Source organism: Artemia sp. Qi Xiang Cuo, chromosome 4 (assembly GCF_049724085.1).
Source record: "Artemia sp. Qi Xiang Cuo chromosome 4, ASM4972408v1, whole genome shotgun sequence".
Taxonomy (NCBI): Eukaryota; Metazoa; Arthropoda; class Branchiopoda; order Anostraca; family Artemiidae; genus Artemia; species Artemia sp. Qi Xiang Cuo.
In genome coordinates, this window is record NC_142797.1 from 5,610,982 (window position 1) to 5,632,266 (window position 21,285).

The following is a 21,285-nucleotide window of genomic DNA, read 5'->3' on the forward strand; positions in this document are numbered from 1 at the left end:
TCTCTATGCATAAACATCTAGAAACTTTCTAGACATCTAGATATCTCCATTCTAGTATCTAGAATGGAGAACTTAAAAATATAGTTTATAGAAAACTTTACTTCTATATGCATAAACATCTAGAAACTTTCTAGATATCTAGATATCTCCATTCTAGTATCTAGAATGGAGAACTACTAAAAATATTGTTTATAGAAAACTTTACTTCTCTAGGCATAAACATCTAGAAACTTTCTAGATATCTAGATATGTCCATTCTAGTATCGAGAATGGAGAACTTCTAAAAATATTATTTATAGAAAACTTTACTTTTCTATGCCTAAACATCTGGAATGTCTAGAAGTACTAAAAATTTACGATAAAGAAAAAAATATAATCAGCCCGAAACATCAATTTTGAGTCATTAACTAGCCTGATAATACAACATGACGAAAATGTTACTTGAGCTAACCTTGGTTGTGAATATTCAGGTTTCAAGATGCGATTCTCTTGCAATAGTTTTGATGGGACGAATTTTAATCGTTTTTCTGTCAGTTTTTCTAATTAATTTGAATTGTTTTCCGTCTGGAACTGAGATCACACTTATTACTGCACTAATTTTACCAACAACACAGATTGAATTAATTGTTCTTATTATATGTATATTTATATATGTATATTATATATATATATATATATATATATATATATATATATATATATATATATATATGTATATATGTATATATATATATGTATATATATATATATATATATATATATATATATATATATATATATATATATATATATATATATATATATATATATATATATATATTTATATATATATATATATATATATATATATATATATATATATATATATATATATATATATATATATATATATATATATATTAACACTGGGCAAATGCCAAAGTTTTGCCAAACGCTAGATGGCGTTGAGGGTATCCTGTCCCATATCATATTCAGGCTTGTTTGCTTTGAAAATGTTTCCTGGTTTGTGAATATTTGAATTCAAGCATGTCAGAAGACAATTAATAATTACTTCTCAGGTTACACTACGTTCACCATTTGCGATTGAAAATATAGAAAATAGGGTAAAATGTTTTAGTAAGATAGTAAAAACACAAAACAAAGAAAAATTGCACTAATAATAATACAATTCCGGATATTTTGGTTTCACATCCAGAAGCCTTTATCAACGAAAAAAAAACTAAAATGATTAGGAAAACAAAAATATTTCTTTATCCCCCTCCCCCCTCCCCCTCTCTTCTGTTGATAAAAAGCTTGAACCCAAAGCCAAAATTTTCGGAATTTTCATAAATAATAATGTTTTTTTTATTTGTCACTGTCCTACTGAAACACCTAACCCGTATTCTTTTCTTATTTTTATTTTTTTCATTTTGTTTTAATGGTCACTGAAAATGAGGCAGTACAAGATATTAACAGAATTATTTTAAATATTATTTTCATAGTCTTAAAAATCTAAAGAAGATAGTAAAAATAGAGTGAGAAATAAAAATATCACCAGCTTTAAGTCTTTATGTAAAGCATCTAGAAGAATATAAAACATATATAAAACTACATAAAACATCTACGAGAGATTGTAAAAATATAGTGAGAGATAAAAATGTCACCAGCTTTAAGTCTTTATATAAAGCTTCTTGAAGAATATAAAACATATGTAAAACATTTCATAAAACATCTAGAAGAGATTGTAAAAATATAGTGAGAGATAAAAATGTCACCAGCTTTAAGTCTTTATGTAAAGTATCTAGAAGAATATAAAGCATCTACAAAACGTTACATCAAACATCTAGAAGAGATAGTAAAAATAGAGTGAGAGATAAAAATGTCACCAGCTTTAAGTCTTTATGTAAAGTATCTAGAAGAATATAAAAATATATATAAAACATTACATAAAACATCTAGAAGAGATTGTAAAAATATAATGAGAGATACAAATGCCACCAGCTTTAAGTCTTTATGTGAAGTATCTAGAAGAATATAAAGCATCTATAAAACATTACATAAAATATCTAGAAGAGATAGTAAAAATAGAGTGAGAGATAAAAATGTCACCAGCTCTAAGTCTTTATGTAAAGCATCTAGAAGAATATAAAACATTACATAAACATCTAGAAGACATAGTAAAAATATAGTCAGAGATAAAATGTCACCAACTTTAAGTCTTTATGTAAAGCGTTTAGAAGAATATAAAACATTACGTAAAACATCTAGAAGAGACAGTAAAAATATAGTGAGGGATAAAAATGTCACCAGCTTTAAGTCTTTATGTAAAGTATCTAGAAGAATATAAAGCATCTATATAACATCACATAAAACATCTAAAAGAGATAGTAAAAATAGAGTGAGAGATAAAAATGTCACCAGCTTTAAGTCTTTATGTAAAGTATCTAGAAGAATATAAAACATTACATAAAACATCTAGAAGAGATTGTAAAAATATAATGAGAGATAAAAATGCCACCATTTTTAAGTCTTCATGTAAAGTATCTAGAAGGATATAAAGCATCTATAAAACATTACATAAAATATCTATAAGAGATAGTAAAAATAGAGTGAGAGATAAAAATGTCACCAGCTTTAAGTCTTTATGTAAAGCATCTAGAAGAATATAAAACATTACATAAACATCTAGAAGACATAGTAAAAATATAGTCAGAGATAAGAATGTCACCAACTTTAAGTCTTTATGTAAAGCGTTTACAAGAATATAAAACATCTATAAAACATTACTTAAAACATCTAGAAGAGACAGTAAAAATATAGTGAGAGATAAAAATTTCACCAGCTTTAAGTCTTTATGTAAAGTATCTAGAAGAATATAAAGCATCTATAAAACATCACATCAAACATCTAAAAGAGATAGTAAAAATAGAGTGAGAGATAAAAATGTCACCAGCTTTATGTCTTTATTTAAATCAAGTATTTCTTGATTTATTTAAATCAAGTATTCATAGAAATTGAGGTGGTCTCCACAGAAACCTTTAAATTTATAAATTTGACAATTTAATATAGCTTTTGTCTTTACAGAGTTATGCATCCATTGTGGGTAATCGGTTTATGACGCCCGCTATTTGGTTCAAATATGATCTGACACCAATTACAATCAAATACCATGAAAAGAGCTTGCCTTTCTACGCATTCTTGACAACAGTAAGTTAGTTTTTTCAATTTTGTCAATTATTATATCGATTTTATTTTTTAATTATTTTGTGACAAATCCCAAATAACCTTTTATAATATATGATATAAGCAAGAAAACTGTTGAGAATTTACAGTTAGGACTGCTGACTTTTACTGCACAAACTGCAGAAAGTGAAAGTCTGCATTCAAAACCAGATACCTGCGGCTCTGAAAAAGACTGCGCAGAAAAAGAAAATCGACAGCTGCTGCTAAATAAATCTAAAGTTAAAGCTACTATAAAATGCTAGAATAAAGCTACTCCTTTTCTCCCAATCGTCTAGGGCTAAACGGAAAGCAGGTCGTCCGGGGTTTGGATGGGAGGACGTCATAAAGAAAGATGTAAGGGAAATAGGAACTTCCTGGAAGGGTGTAAGGAGGGAGGCTTTGAATAGATTGGGATGGAGGAGGAACGTGCGTAGCTGTGCTGGCCTCAGGCGGCTTGGTGCTGCGGTGACCTGTTAGTAGTAGTAGTAAAGGTACTATAGTTAAAGTTGTGCAGTTGAAAGTGCAGATATCTAGAGCCTAAACTATAAAAACGAGCATATACAGCTAAAACATAGTATTTGCTAATTATCTAGGCTTTAAATGAAAATTGTGCTGTCTCTTCATGCCTAAGACTGTGTGCTGTCCATTAAAATTATAAAATTTGGTGTAGAGAATTTTTCATATTAAAAATACTTCGAAAATGGGTTGAAAATCAGTTAAAGAACAATTTTCTTTTTTTAAATCAAGTCTAGGTCCTTCTCTTAGAAAAAATCTATGAAATGTCAAAAATTCTTGCCTAGTGATCTGAGATTTTAAGAATCCAAAAATTTAAGTGTCTTGTTACAGCTAACGGCTTGCCTTGTTTCAGAGCCACCTACATTTTAATTTTGAGGCTTAAGTCAGTTACCAGTCTCCACTACGCTAGGGAACAGTGCTTTTATGAGTTTTTTGTTAGTCGAAAAATTTGTGAGTAGCCTAGTCCTGATTGTGAGTTAAAGATGATTGGGACTCTCAAATTCGACAGGCAAACCTCTACAAACCTGTGGTAGTTGTATTGGTTAGTTTTAATATTTTTAACATAAGCCTCCATAAACCATAAACCGCACAATTCCAGGAATTGTGGAATTGTGGCACAATAAATTCCAGGCAAAATGAATTGTGGCACAATTCCAGGCACAATAAATTATCACTGAGTTATAAATTTCCTAATAAATCTGGACTGATATGGTTTATCGTCAAAACGCCAGGTGCATTCTGCCACTGCGCTGTTTATTCACAGAAGAATGATTTTAAAACAATACAGGAATTTTGTGCCCGTTAAAGGTGATTGGGACTCTCAAATTCGACAGGCCTACATCTACAAACCTGTGTAGTTGTATTGGTTGTCATGATTGCCAGGTGTTACACTTCTGGTGCTTTTTGTCACTTTGGGTCCTTAGTGACATCGTGGCATTTTTTTCGCTGAAAAGTGACATCTTTCTGCGTGAATGACAAAATATCTGTTGAAAAAAAAAACTACTTATACGTCTTTTCCATTAAGATTCTTAGCTAACAGCGCAAAAATCTTGCACGTGGTATTGCGATTGCAAGCACTACTACCATAGTTAACATTTATATTAGCAGCTCCGAGTCCTTTACTCTTAATAACTGGTATCCGAAAAATTGCTCAAAAGGATGGAATTTTCAAATTTAGCCGCTGATCAAAATTGGGCTGGACTTAAGTCTAAATATACATAATTTTAATCGTAAAGATTAAGAGCTAAAGGGATCTTTTCAGAAAAAGATCCAGATCTTTATAACCAAAGCTTGGCAAAACATTAAGTTAAAAATTTTAAACATAATGTTTAATCATAAATATAATAAATAAAAATATAAACTTTAAAACAAAAAAATGAAGGTCCCTCGTCACAGTAAGCATGCAAATAGATGGGCTGTTTCTTTTTGTTAACGAGTCTGAAGTAATGGAACAGTTTGTGTCTTACCAAATTTCTTTATTTTTCCTATTTGCCTCAAATTTAAGTTGATTTAGGATTTTTCTGACAAGTATTAACATATTTGTACACTCGTATTAACAGATTTTGTATGTTAATACAGAACATGTATTAAGAGATTCGCACGACAGATTTGTCGTGCCATAGTCTATAAGCGTATTTAACAAGTGACCTTTTCTCATTTTCTATTTCTTTTGAAATTGTAAAAGAAGTATAATTTAGTGCTCATTTTTGAGTGCTGCGATAGCACTCAAATTCGATATCGCAAGTGCTGCGACAGCACTTGGATTCGATAAACGAAATCGAAAATTATGTGAGAGAAAGAAATTGAGTATAAGAAACTAACAATATCTAGAACGGCCACCTAACAACACTACTTTAAAGGCCACCCTGAGAATAAAAAATGTGTTCCTCTTTAATTGGTTAGAAGGACCGCCTGGAAAAGGATCAAATACCGAGCTGTTCTGGTAGTGTCTAAATCTCCCAAAGTCCCTTATTCCTCCCTTTCAAAACAATTTTCCCTTACAATTCTTTCGACACGCTGTGATGAATTGTGTTTTAAATTTGGTGTCTGTATTTTGGCAAATCCCCTACTTCGTGGAATCCTTTCCCGTGAGTATCTCCCTTCGCGCCAACGGCTCCCGCGACAAGTGGCTCAACCGGTACCAAAAATTCAGCGATACCAGCAGGATATGCATTACGCAAGTAGTTTTGTTCCCTCGTCCGTCAAGATTTTTATTACTGGACTCACTCGTCAATAATTGTACATATTTATTTGCTTTAGTTCATTATTCTTTTTATTCGTTTTGTTTTTTTAAAGTTTTTTTTTCTTTAATAGTTGGATATTTCAATGTCTTAGGTTTTAGTTTGACTCTGTGAAATTTTGAATCAACGTATAAATTTGTATGACGATGGCTATGTCTGTGATTTTTATATGTTTAGTGCCCTATATTTTATTGTGACAAGAACTGATCTCATGACCGTGTGAGGTAATAAGATATTATCGTTATCGGTTATATCATAATTTATTTATTTTGAAAAAGCTAAGCATTTCTAGAGAAAACATTAGAAATGTTACGTTAGAAATCAGAAAAAAAGTGAATACAACGAGAGTAGCAATAACCTCACATTAAACAAGTTGACTAACCAAGTCACCTTGTCAGTAAAACAAGAAAAAAAAAAGTCCGCAACACAACTTCCTAATCCGTGTGTTGCACCGCAAACCTTATAACAGAACAGTTTCAACAAATGTTCAAGCCCCGAGAGGAAGTAAATATTTATTTATTTATTTTCAAGTTTGGACCGGACTTAAAGATTTGACGCTTCTAGGCCCAAGCGTTTTTGCCGCTCCATTTCTGCGAGACTTTCGGGGAGATCCAAGAAAACTGGGATAGCGAAAGCACTGAACAGAACGCAACTGATGAGCCAAATATAATAAAGAGAGAGGTGATACTGAACCCTCAGCTGCCATTCTTGGGAGACATTTGATAGTTTATAAGTGGCCACAGAATTCCTGTGTTGTTTTAAAATGATTTTTCTAAGAGTAGGCAGCGCGGTGGTAGAGTGCACCTGGCGCTTTGACGATAAACCTTATCAGTTCAGTTTTTGTTAGGAAATTTATCACTCAGTGATAATTTATTGCGCCCCCTGGCATTATTCGCCTCTAGGCCCGGGTCTATTAGTAAATCTTGGCCTACCTGACGGTCTATGGGCTGATTCAGGGAATTTTGAGTAACTAGTGCGTAGAAACAAGTCAAAGACAAAATCAAATCAGTGCAGATGCAGTCGTTAGTGCAGAAAGCAGTGCAGTCAGTTTAGTATTGGTCTATGGATGGTATTCTTTCTAGCGTTGATTTTCTGGCAGCATCATTTATGGTTGAAGCTCTCTGAAATGATTATAAAGAGTTAGTTTTGTTATTATTATTTGCAGCCATTTCGGTACTCTTGGTGGCCAAGTCTAAAACGAGACAAAATTAACCAACTTTTGACAAAAATTTTTGCGTCCGCATGATGCAGAAAGTAACTGAGGTAACACCAAAATCTCAACTTTATGAGTTGGAGTGACAATAAAACTAAATTTGGACCAAAATATTTACAAACGGCTTCAAGGGTTTCTTCATAATGCCTTTAAGTAAAGGTTCAAAAAATGTATATATAGTGACGAAACTGGATAAAGAAATAAGCGGCGTTTTTGATTAGAAATAAAAATCAATGAAAAAAATAACTGCGAAATCGATAACAAACTTAATAACCACCCAAAGGAAGCTCGTTGGTTCATTACAAATATATTATAAGCATGTAAGTAATCGGTAAAGATCACGAACACACAACAGTTGTCACACACACACACACACACAAAAAAAAAACAGACTTAAATAAAGAACACGTGGAGTTAACAGGGAGCAGCACATTTTAAAATGGAGTTAAATTGAACATTAGAAACTGATCCAGCATAAAACTACTCTTATTCATTTCCGTTCCGTAATGAATTAAATAAAAAAAAACATATTTTTTTAACTGAAAGTAAGGAACAACGTTAAAACTTAAAACGAACAAAAATTATTCCGTATATGAAAGGGGCTGTCCCCTCCTCAACGCCTCGCTCTTTACGCTAAAGTTTTTATTGTTTAAAAAAATAGAGTTGTGAGAAAGTCAAACTTAAGCGTAAAGAGCGAGGCGTTGAGGAGGGGACAGCCCCTTTCGTATATAGAATAATTTATGTTCGTTTTAAGTTTTAACGTCGTTCCTTACTTTCAGTTAAAAAAAACTTGCTTTTTTTATTTAATTTTTGAACGTTTTTGAATTAATGCAGGTTTTGATTTTGGCTCACCGTACATGAATAATTAAAACAAAATTTGCATATTAATTTTATTTTCATTTGGTTAAATGGCTTTCTCAAAACTTGTTTAATTTTATTTCCGAACGTTTTTATTAGTAATAAATATACGTAGCTAACGAATTAACTTACACAACAAACTTCTATATTCGTATATTTTTAAAACGTAAATTAGGGGGTTCATCCCCCTATTCAGTACCTCGCTGTTTAAGCTAAATTTCGGATTTTGTTCGAATTGTTTAAAAATAACCCCTTAATCACAAAGGCCGTTAATTACAATAAATAGCTCTTATGAAAGTACTAAAAACTTTTGGCTTAAAGAGCGAGGTATTGACTAGGGGTGAACCCAATCATATACGTAATGTTTACTGTCGTTTTAAGTTTTGATGTTGCTCCTTACTTTCAGTTGAAAAACTTGTTTTTTTAATATAATTTATAATTTCTGATCTTTTTTTAAATAATGCTGGGAAATCCGGCGCCCCCTTCATAGCAATGTCCCTTCCCCCATGAAAACTTCCTTCATGGAAAGATCCTCCCGCATAAAACCCCTGACCCACCCACCCCCCCCCCACTACCAGAAAAAATCCCCCCTGAAAACGTCTGCATACTTCCCAATAACCAATACTATATGTTAACATTGGGTAAAGCTCATAACTTTCAGCCCTCCCCCCGGGGACTTAGGTCATCCTAAGTCCCCGGGGGATTAAGTCATCTTAAAAGACATAGTTATCATATTTCCGACCATGCTGAACAAAATGGCTATCTCAAAATTTTGATCAGGTGACTTTGGGAAAAAAATGAGCGTGGGAGGAGGCCTATTTGCCCTCTATTTTTTTGTCACTTAAAAAAGGCACTAGAACTTTTAATTTCCGTTCCAATGAGCCCTCCCACGATATTCTAGGATCACTGGGTCGATACGATCACCCCTGGAAAAAAAATAAATAAACACGCATCCGTGATCTTTCTTCTGGCAAAAAATGCAAAATTCCACATTTTTGTAGCTTGGATAGGAGCTTGACACCTCTGCAGTAGGTTTCTCTGATACGCTGAATATGATGGTGTGATTTTCATTAAAGTTCTATAGCTTTTAGGGGGTGTTTCCCCCTTTTTTTGAAAATCAGGCAAATTTTCTCAGGCGCGTGACTTTTGATGGGTAGAACTAAACTTGATGAAACTTATATATTTGAAATCAGCATTAAAATCTGATTCTTTTCATGTATCTTCTGGTATGAAAATTCCGTTTTCTAGAGTTTTGGTTACCATTGAGCCGGGTCGCTCCTTACTTACAGTTCGTTACCACGAACTGTTTGATTGGAATCGGAAATTTAATGAGAAATTACGTGTAATTGAATTAAAAGTAATTTGAAAAATGTTTTCTCTAAAGACTGAGATAATATTTTGAAGGATTTCTTTTTATCCTCCGAATATATAATTTCAATCTGGCCTTCAGTAGTAAGCTATCTAGTACTTTCAACCCTACATTCAACCCTACAAGAATATGCAGCATAACTTCACGTGCACATTGTAAAAAGTGACCAATCCTTTACCTATAAAGTGGTCAAGCATGTTTTGAAACTATAGTCAAGGCTGTATAAGATAATCAGACTGGTTTTTTGCTATTGTTATCAATTGCACAAGGAATTTCACAAGAATATGCAGCAAAGCTTCACGTGCACAGTGCAAAAAAGCTGGCAAACCTATAAAGTGGTCAAAATGGTTAACAATAACAAACATGTTTTCAACCAGATGGGGTTTTTGAAGCCCATTCAGCATGGCGTGTTTTATTTTTTTTTTTTTTTTGGCAATTCACACAAGTACAATTCATTGCGATCATAGCTCTAAAAAAGGGTTTAGTCATTTGCGAATTGGATCGTATGAAGGTGGAGAAAAATAAGGGATAAGGGATTCCCGAATTGGACTATACGAACGATATTAGTTGAATAATAGGGAAAAAACAGAGCTAGATAGCATTTGCGAATTGGATCGTATGAGGATGGAGAAAAAGAGTTAAAGTGATTAACAGTTAAGGTAACCTCAATTGTGTTTGAACAGTGTTGTCAGTTTAAAATAGACTCTAACGTTATAGTATACTAAAAATTTGATACTAAGAGAGATATAGATGGCAAGAAAAGAATTTTAATAACGGATAGCTTTACTTCTTCGATATGTACTGTATAATACACAAGTGGTGTTCGAACAGTGTTGTCAATTTAAAATAGAGTTTAACGTTATACTATACTAAAAAATTGATACTAAGAGAGATGTAGATGGCAAGAAAAGAATTTTAATAACGGATAGCTTTACTTCTTCGATGTGTTCTGTATAATACACAAGTGGTGAAGTGATGGGAGCGGGGTGTCTTAGAGTACTTATAGTGCTGTACTGTGGGGCGACCTGCTAGCGAAAAACCCGTGTGGATGACTTGAAATAAAAAATTTTTAACAAGAAATCTCTGAAAAAATATTTTTGGGGGGATGGGTTGATGGCAGAAGGATCTCTTAGAGTAGTTATAGTGTGATAGTGGGGGGGGGCGAGTTGCTAGCGAAAAATCCGTGTGGATGACTCGAAATAAAAATTTTTAACAAAAAATCTCTGAAAAAAATATTTCTGGGGGGATGGGTTGATGGTAGAAGGATCTCTTAGAGTAGTTATAGTGTGATAGTGGGGGGGCGAGTTGCTAGCGAAAAACCCGTGTGGATGACTCGAAATAAAATTTTATCAAGAAATCTCTGAAAAAATATTTTTGGGGGGATGGGTTGATGGCAGAAGGATCCCTTAGAGTAGTTATAGTGTGATAGTGGGGGGCGAATTGCTTGCGAAAAAACCCGAATGAATGATTTGAAATAAAATTTTCAACTAGAAATGGCTGAAGTGATTTTTGGGGGTGGGTGGGGTGGTTGGGGCGATGACAGAGGGGTGTCTTAGCGTAGTTATAGTGTGATAGTGGGGGTCGAATTGCTAGCCTAAAATCTGAGATAATAAGGTTTTTTGACCGTAAACTCGAGTTTCTTAAAAATTATGGAAAATACAATTCTCTGGTTCAAATGTGAAACTTAAGTTCAGTTATGAATCGGAAAATAAACTATTTCTGTAAAATCTGAGCTAATAAGGGTTTTTTACCGTAAACTCTGGGGGGCGAGTTGCTAGTGAAAAACCCGTGTGGATGACTTGAAATAAAAATTTTTAACAAGAAATCTGAAAAATTTTTTTTTGGGGAATGGGTTGATGGCAGAAAGATCTCTTAGAGTAGTTATAGTGTGATAGTGGGGGGGGTGATTTGTTAGCGGAAAACCCGTGTGGATGACTTGAAATGAAAATTATTAATAAGAAATTTCTGAAAAAATATTTTTGGGGGGATTGATTGATAGCAGAAGGGTATCTCAGCGTAGTTATAGTGTGATAGTGGAGGGGGAGTTGCTTGCGAAAAAACTCGAATGAATGAGTTGAAATAAAAATTTTAACTAGAAATGGCTGAAACGTGTTTTGAGGGAGATGGGGCGATGACATAGGGGTGTCTTAGCGTAGTTATAGTGTGATAGTGGGGGTCAATTGCTAGCCTAAAATCTGAGCTAATATGGGTTTTTGACCATAAACTCTAGTTTCTTGTAAGAAAATTATGGAAAATACAATTCTCTGGTTCAAATATGAAAGTTAAGTCCAGTTAAGGATCAAAAAATAAACTATTTTTGTAAAATCTGAGCTAATAAGGGTTTTTGTCCGTAAACTCTAGTTTTTTGTAAGAAAATTAAGGAAAATACAATTCTCTGGTTCAAATGTAAAACTTAAGTCTATTTTTGGATCGAAAAATAAAATTATTTCCGTAAAATCTAAGCTAATAAGGGTTTTTGACCGTAAACTCTAGTTTCTTGTCAGAAAATTACGGAAAATACAATTTTCTCGTTCAAATGTGAAACTTAGGTCCATTTTGGATCGAAAAATAAAACTATTTCCGTAAAATCTGTGCTAATAATGGTTTTTGACCGTAAACTCTAGTTTTTTGTAAGAAAATTAGGTAAAATACAATTTTCTGGTTCAAATATGGATCTTAATTCTAGTTATGGATCGAAAAATAAAACTATTTCGGTAAAATCTGAGCTAATAAGGGTTTTTGACCGTAAACTCTAGTTTTTTTGTAAGAAAATTACGGAAAATACAATTCTCTCGTTCAAATGTGAAACTTAGGTCCATTTTGGATCGAAAAATAAAACTATTTCTGTAAAATCTATGCTAATAAGGGTTTTTGACCGTAAACTCTAGTTTTTTGTAAGAAAATTATGGAAAATACAATTCTCTGGTTCAAATGTGAAACTTCGGTTCATTTTGTATCGAAAAATAAAACTATTTCTATAAAATCTAAGCTAATAAGGGTTTTTGACCGTAACCTCTAGATTTTTGTAATAAAATTATGGAAAATACAATTTGTTGGCTCATAGGTGAAACTTAAGTCCAGTTATGGATCGAAAAATAAACTATTTCTGTAAAATCTGAGCTAATAAGGTATTTTGAATATAAATTCTAGTTTTATGTAATTAGATTATGGAAAAAATAATTTTCTGTTTAAAATGTGAAGCCTAAGTCGATTTTTGGATCTAACAATAAAGCTATTTCCGTAAAATCTGAGCTATTAGGGATTTTTGACAGTAAATTCGTTTCTTGTAAGACAATTATGTAAAATAATATTCTCTAGTTCAAATGTGAAACTTAAGTCCAGTTTTGGATACTCATAATGATGAGGACTGATGGTTCTAATTCAATATTTTTTTCATAAAAACAAACTATTTTTTTTGTACGTATCTTAAAATGACAAATATGCTTACGGCTCTAACAATTGTACTCTATGATTGGTCAGAGACACGATGTGGCTTTCCCAATGGTATTCTATGACCGGTTATCGACACTACCTAGTCTATTGCATATATTAAATCAGTATTTTTTACACAGTGGAACGATAAACACATAAGTCATATCTTTAAAAAAAAGTGAAGATGGAGCATTTTAATAAAGTGTCTTCACATAACAGGGTTATTGTAGCATTGAATGCCGACAAGGAGAAGTATTTAAACTATGAAACAAGTACAAGTGGTACCACTATTGGAAATGTATGCATGCATTGTCATGACAGTAAGGAATTAAATTTCTTTGGAATACCGAAAAAATTCCACTCTTATGTTGGTGGTTATGCGAGATTGAGATCTCCAGAGATGATTGGACTCAAAGAGAATGCCAACTTAAAAATAATCGTTGATGATAGAGGACAAATCTTTGCTACTGTTGCAGGTAACACATTACCTACTGATACATCCAATCGTCAGCTTTCGGGTATTAGCATTCAACGGAAGGTCAATAAAAGAAAGGCCTAGTCTTCTACTAATATCGTAAACCATTTCTTGTCTACGTGCCGAAACTGTTACCTGTGTAAAAATAATGTGATAATAGACAGTGAAATTGCCAGAAAAATAAAAAGGGCACTGTCAGAAAATATCACTATGGAATATAAAGATAAATCGATGAAAAACAAAGCACCAGCAAACGTTTGCCATTGATCAAACAGTCAATGAACCAAATAATACCAAAGACGAAAAGCATATTGAGCCTGTTGATGAGACACCAGTAAAAATTGTGTATGACTCAAAATGGAATAATGATTTTTATACTGATTACGAACAAAGAGAAGACAATAGCTACAATATCAAGAGAGAACATGATGAACTATTTTATGGAACAGATTCAAAATGTCCAAAGTTAATCATTGATATTAATAATGTATCATAATATATTTTTGTATTAATATTCTAAATAGCACTATTTCATTAAAAATATTACATTGTTATGTGTTCATTATTTTTAGAGTAAACTAGCATATCAAACGTTTAGAATGTCTATTAAAACATCGGAGATCTAAAAAAAGGAATTTGCATAAATCTATTGTCAGACACATGGGATAACATTTACAAAATCTTGGTATCAGAATGAATAAATTCTTTATCAACATCCATTGTTGGATATGTCATTATAAAAAAATTGTAAGTAAGTAAGTAAGTAACAAACTCTTTCTTGAATTCACTTCTTGGATACACAATACAGAAATTTTATTCAGGAAATTATGAAAAAAATTGAACAAATTCTTTATTAACATTCATTATCGATTGAAGTCGCTTCCTAGACAGACAATACAACAATTTCACAAAATCTAAGTATAAGAGTGATTCAATTCTATATCAACATCCATTTCTCGGATAAATAGGAAAAAGTTGACAAAATCTAAGTGTTAGAGTGAATAAATTTTATTTATAAACATCTTTTGTCAGATACGTCGAATAAAATTGACAGAATCTAAGTGTCAGAGGAATAATTTTTTTTTATCAACATCCTTTGTCAGATACATCAAATAAAATTGACAAAATCTAAATTTCAGAATGAATAAATGGTTTAACAACATCCTCTGTCGGATATGTCGGATAAAATTGAAAAAATCTAAGTATCAGAGTGACTAAATGCTATATCAGCATCCTTTTCTCGGATACATAGGATAAAATATCGGATAAAATTGAAAAATAAATTCTTTATCAACATCCGTTGTTGGATATGTCATTATGAAAAAAAAATTGTAAGTAAGTAAGTAAGTATGTAAGTAACAAACTCTTTCTTGAATTCACCTCTTGTATACAAAATACAGAAATTTAATTCAGGAAATTATGAAAAAAAATTGAACACATAGCTTTATTTCATTTTTTAAGGTTAATTTAGACGAGGTTACGTGGGCGCACGTAACCTCGTGTAAATTAACCTTAAAATATAAAATAAAGCTATGTGTTCAAGAAAGAGTTTGTTACTTACATACTTACTTACTTACTTACAATTTTTTCATAATAACATATCAGACTATAAATATTGATAAGGAATTTATTAATTCTCGTACGTATATTGTGTCAATATGATTACATTTATAGCAAAAATGGATGTTGATATATGATTTTATCAATCTGATGGTTAGATTTTATAACTTATGCTCGATATTTTATCCTAAGAATCCGAAAAAAGGATGCTGATATAGAATTTACTCACTCTGATACTTAGATTTTGTCAATTTGTATTTGTACAAACCACTTGTACTTGTTTCATAGTTTAAATACTTCTCCTTGTTGGCATTCAATGCTACAATAACCTTGTTATGTGAACACATTTGATTAAAATGCTCCATCTTCACCTTTTTTTTAAAAGCTATGACTTATGTGTTTATCGTTCCACTGCGTAAAAAATACTGATTTAATACATAAAATAGACTAGGTAGTGTCGATAACCGGTCATAGAATACCAGTGGGAAAGCCACATCGTGTCTCTTACCAATCATAGAGTAAAATTGTTAGATCTGTAAGCATATTTTGTCATTTTAATATACGTAAAAAAAAAAGAAAAAAAAAAAAATAAAGTTGAATAATTTCGAATTTTAAAAAAAAAAGTTTGTTTTTATGAAAAAATATTGAATTAAAACTATCAATTCTTATCATTATGAGCCTTCAAAAATGGACTTAAGTTTCAAATTTGAACCAGAGAATAGTATTTTCCATAATTTTATTAAAAGAAACTAGAGTTTACGGTCAAAAACCCTTATTAGCTCAGATTTTACGGAAATAGTTTTTTTTTTCGATCCAAAAATAGACTTAAGTTTCACATTTGAACCAGAGAATTGTATTTTCCGTAATTTTCTTACAAAAAACTAGAGTTTACGGTCAAAAACCCTTATTAGCTCAGATTTTACAGAAATAGTTTATTTTTCGATCCATAACTGGACTTAAGTTTCACATATGAGCCAACGAATTGTATTTTCCATAATTTCTTACAAAAAACTAGAGTTTACGGTCAAAAACCCTTATTAGCTTAGATTTTATAGAAATAGTTTTATTTTTCGATCCAAAATGGACCTAAGTTTCACATTTGAACCAGAGAATTGTATTTTCCATAATTTTCTTACAGAAAACTAGAGTTTACGGTCAAAAACCCTTATTAGCTCAGATTTTTACGGAAATAGTTTTATTTTTCGATCCAAAAATGGACTTAAGTTTCACATTTGAACCAGAGAATTGTATTTTACGTAATTGTCTTACAAAAAACTAGAGTTTACGGCTAAAAACTCTCACTAGCATAGATTTAATAAAAATAGTTTATTGTTTGATCCAAAACTGTACCTTAGTTTCAAAATTGAACCCGAGAATTGTATTTTCAAAATTTTGTTACAAAAAACTAGAATTTAAGGTCAATAAATCCTAATAGTTCATATTTTATGGGAATTGTTTATTTTTTAATCCAAAACTGGACTTAAGTTTCACCTATGAGTCAACAAATTGTATTTTCCTTAATTTTCTTACAAAAAACTAGAGTTTATGGTCAAAAACCCTTATTAGCTTAGATTTTACGGAAATAGTATTATTTTTCGATTCAAAATAGACCTAAGTTTCACATTTGAACCAGAGAATTGTATTTTCCCGAATTTTCCTACAAAAACTAGAGTTTACGGTCAAAAACCCTTATTAGCTCAGATTTTACGGAAATTGTTTTATTTTTCGATCCAAAAATAGACTTAAGTTTCACATTTGAACCAGAGAATTGTATTTTCCATAATTTTCTTACAAAAAACTAGAGTTTACGGTCAAAAACCCTTATTAGCTCAGATTTTACAGAAATAGTTTATTTTTCTATTCATAACTGGACTTAAGTTTCACATTTGAACCAGAGAATTGTATTTTCCATAATTTTCTTACAAAAAACTAGCGTTTACGGACAAAAACACTTATTAGTTCAGATTTTATAGAAATAGTTTATTTTTCGATCCATAACTGGACTTAAGTTTCACTTATGAGCCAACGAATTGTATTTTCCATAATTTTCTTAAAAAAAACTAGACTTTATGGTCAAAACCCCTTATTAGCTTAGATTTTACGGAAATAGTTTTATTTTTCGATCCAAAATGGACCGAAGTTTCACATTTGAACCAGAGAATTGTATTTTCCATAATTTTCATACAAAAAACGAGTTTACGGTCAAAAACCCATATTAGCTCAGATTTTACGGAAATAGTTTTATTTTTCGATCTAAAAATGGACTTAAGTTTCACATTTGAACCAGAGAATTGTATTTTCCATAATTTTCTTAAAAAAAACTAGAGTTTAAGGTCAAAAACCCTTATTAGCTCAGATTTTACAGAAATAGTTTATTTTTCGATTCATAACTGGACTTAAGTTTCACATTTGAACCAGAGAATTGTATTTTCCATAATTTTCTTACAAAAAAAATAGAGTTTACGTTTAAAAACCCTTATTAGCTCAGATTTTTTAGAAATAGTTTATTTTCCGATCCATAACTGGACTTAAGTTTCACCTATGAGCCAACGAATTGTATTTTCCATAATTTTCTTACAAAAAACTAGAGTTTACGGTCAAAACCCCTTATTAGCTTAGATTTTACGGAAATAGTTTTATTTTTCGATTCAAAATGGACCGAAGTTTCACATTTGAACCAGAGAATTGTATTTTCCATAATTTTCCTACAAAAAACGAGTTTACGGTCAAAAACCCTTTTTAGCTCAGATTTTACGGAAATAGGTTTATTTTTCGATCCAAAAATAGACTTAAGTTTCACATTTGAACCAGAGAATTGTATTTTCCATAATTTTCTTACAAAAAACTAGAGTTTACGGTCAAAAACCCTTATTAGCTCAGATTTTACAGAAATACTTTATTTTTCGATACATAACTGGACTTAAGTTTCACCTTTGAACCAGAGAATTGTATTTTCCATAATTTTCTTAGAATAAACTAGCCTTTACGGTCGAAAACCCGTATTAGTTCATATTTTATAGAAATAGTTGATTTTTCGATCCATAACTGGACTTAAGTCCCACCTATGAGCCAACGAATTGTATTTTCCATAATTTTCTTACAAAAAACTAGAGTTTACGGTCAAAAACCCTTATTAACTTAGATTTAACGGAAATAGTTTTATTTTTCGATTCAAAATGGACCTAAGTTTCACATTTGAACCAGAGAATTGTATTTTCCATAATTTTCTTACAAAAAACTAGAGTTTACGCTCAAAAACCCTTATTAGCTCAGATTTTACGGACATAGTTTTATTTTTCAATCCAAAACTAGACTTAAGTTTCACATTTGAACCAGAGAACTGTATTTTCCATAATTTTCTTTCAAAAAGCTAGAGTTTACGGTCAAAAACCCTTATTAGCTCAGATTTTACAGAAATAGTTTAATTTTCGATCCAAAACGGGACTTAAGTTTCACATTTGAACCAGAGAATTGTATTTTCGATAATTTTATACAAAAAACTAGAGTTTACGGTCAAAAACCCCTTATTAGCTCAGATTTTATAGAAATAGTTTATTTTTCGATCCATAACTGAACTTAAGTTTCACCTATGAACCAACGAATTGTATTTTACATAATTTTCTTACAAAAAACTAGAGTTTACGGTCAAAAACCCTTATTAGTTTAGATTTTACGGAAATAGTTTTATTTTTCGATTCAAAATGGACCTAAGTTTCAGATTTGAACCAGAGAATTGTATTTTCCATAATTTTCTTACAAAAAACTAGAGTTTACGGTCAAAAACCTTTATTAGCTCAGATTTTACGGAAATAGTTTTATTTTTCGATCCAAAAATGGACTTAAGTTTCACATTTGAACCAGAGAATTGTATTTTCAATAATTTTCTTACAAAAAAATAGAGTTTACGGTCAAAAGCCCTTATTAGCTCAGATTTTCCAGAAATAGTTTATTTTTCTATTCATAACTGGACTTAAGTTTCACATTTGAACCAGAGAACTGTTTTTTCCATAATTTTCTTACAAAAAACTAGAGTTTACGGTCAAAAACCCTTATTAGCTCAGATTTTACAGAAATAGTTTATTTTTCGATCCATAACCGGACTTAAGTTTCACCTATGAGCCAACCAATTGTACTTTCCATAATTTTCTTACATAAAACTAGAGTTTACGGTCAAAAACGCTTATTAGCTCAGATTTTACGGAAATAGTTTTATTTTTTGATCCAAAACGGACCCAAGTTTCACATTTGAACCAGCGATTTGTATTTTCCATGATTTTCCTACAAGAAACTAGAGTTTACGGTCAAAAACCCTTATTAGCTCAGATTTTATAGAAATAGTTTATTTTTCGATCCATAACTGAACTTAAGTTTCACCTATGAGCCAACAAATTGTATTTTCCATAATTTTCTTACAAAAAACTAGAGTTTAAGGTCAAAAACCCTTATTAGCTTAGATTTTTCGGAAATAGTTTTATTTTTCGATTAAAAATGGACTTAAGTTTCACATTTGAACCAGAGAATTGTATTTTACATAATTTTCATAGAAAAAACTAGAGTTTACGTTCAAAGATCCTCATTAGCTCAGATTTTACAGAAATAGTTTATTTTTCGATTCAAAAATGGAGTTAATTTACTCATTTAAACAAGAAAATTGTATTTTTCTTAATGTTATTACAAAAAACAAGATTTTATGGACAAAAATACTAATTATCTCAGATTTTATTGAAATAGTTTATTTTTCAATCCAAAAATGAACTTAAGTTTCTCTTATGAGCCAGTGAATTGCATTTTTGATAATTTTCTTACAAAAAACTAGAGTTTACGGTCAAAAACCCTTATTAGCTTAGATTTTACGGAAATAGTTTTATTTTTCGATTCAAAATGGACCTAAGTTTCACATTTGAACCAGAGAATTGTATTTTCCATAATTTTCTTACAAAAAACTAGAGTTTACGGTCAAATTGTATTTTCCATAATTTTCTTACAAAAAACTAGAGTTTACGGTCAAAACCCTTATCAGCTCAGATTTTACAGAAATAGTTCATTTTTCGATTCCTAACTGGACTTAAGTTTCACATTTGAACCAGAGAATGGTATTTTCCATAATTTTCTTACAAAAAACTAGAGTTTACGGTCAAAAACCCTTATTAGCTCAGATTTTATAGAAATAGTTTATATTTCGATCCATTACTGAACTTAAGTTTCACCTATGAGCCAACGAATTGTATTTTCCATAATTTTCTTACAAAAAACTAGAGTTTATGGTCAAAACCCCTTATTAGCTTAGATTTTACGGAAATAGTTGTATTTTTCGATTCAAAATGGACCTAAGTTTCACATTTGAACCAGAGAATTGTATTTTCCATAATTTTCTTACAAAAAACTAGAGTTTACGGTCAAATTGTATTTTCCATAATTTTCTTACAAAAAACTAGAGTTTACGGTCAAAACCCTTATCAGCTCAGATTTTACAGAAATAGTTCATTTTTCGATTCCTAACTGGACTTTAGTTTCACATTTGAACCAGAGAATGGTATTTTCCATAATTTTCTTACAAAAAACTAGAGTTTACGGTCAAAAACCCTTATTAGCTCAGATTTTATAGAAATAGTTTATTTTTCGATCCATAAGTGAACTTAAGTTTCACCTATGAACCAACGAATTGTATTTTACATAATTTTCTTACAAAAAACTAGAGTTTATGGTCAAAAACCCTTATTAGCTTAGATTTTACGGAAATAGTTTTATTTTTCGATTCAAAATGGACCGAAGTTTCACATTTGAACCAGAGAATTGTATTTTCCATAATTTTCCTACAAAAAACGAGTTTTCGGTCAAAACCCTTATTGGCTCAGATTTTACGGGAATAGTTTTATTTTTCTATCCAAAAATGGACTTAAGTTTCATATTTGAACCAGAGAATTGTATTTTCCATAATTTTCTTTCAAAAAGCAAGAGTTTAAGTCCAAAACCCCTTATTAGCTCAGATTTTACAGAAATAGTTTATTTTTCGATACATAACTGGACTTAAGTTTCAGATTTGAACCAGAGAATTGTATTTTCCATAATTTTCTTACAAAAAAATAGATTTTACGGTCAAAAACACTTATTAGCTCAAATTTTATAGAAATAGTTTATTTTTCGATCCATAACTGTACTTAATTTTCACCTATGAGCCAACGAATTGTATTTTCCATAATTTTCTTACAAAAAACTAGAGTTTACGGTCAAAAACCCTTATTAGCTCAGATTTTACGGAAATAGTTTTATTTTTCGATCCAAAATGGACCTAAGTTTCACATTTGAACCAGAGAATTGTATTTTCCATAATTTTCTTACAAAAAACTAGAGTTTACGGTCAAAAACCCATATTAGCTCAGATTTTACGGAAATATTTTTTATTTTTCGATCCAAAAATAGA

At 31.0% G+C, this 21,285-nt stretch overlaps 1 protein-coding gene across 1 annotated transcript in view; it reads left to right on the forward strand.

The window, feature by feature from the left end:
- The window catches only part of LOC148952711 (endoplasmic reticulum-Golgi intermediate compartment protein 1-like), a 75,057-nt gene that overhangs the window by 41,351 nt on the left and 12,421 nt on the right, over positions 1–21,285 (forward strand). Inside the window, exon 7 of the mRNA XM_089087372.1 lies at positions 3,064–3,186. Within this exon, the coding sequence (XP_088943498.1) occupies positions 3,064–3,186 (123 nt within the window). The remainder of the gene's footprint in view (positions 1–3,063; positions 3,187–21,285) is intronic.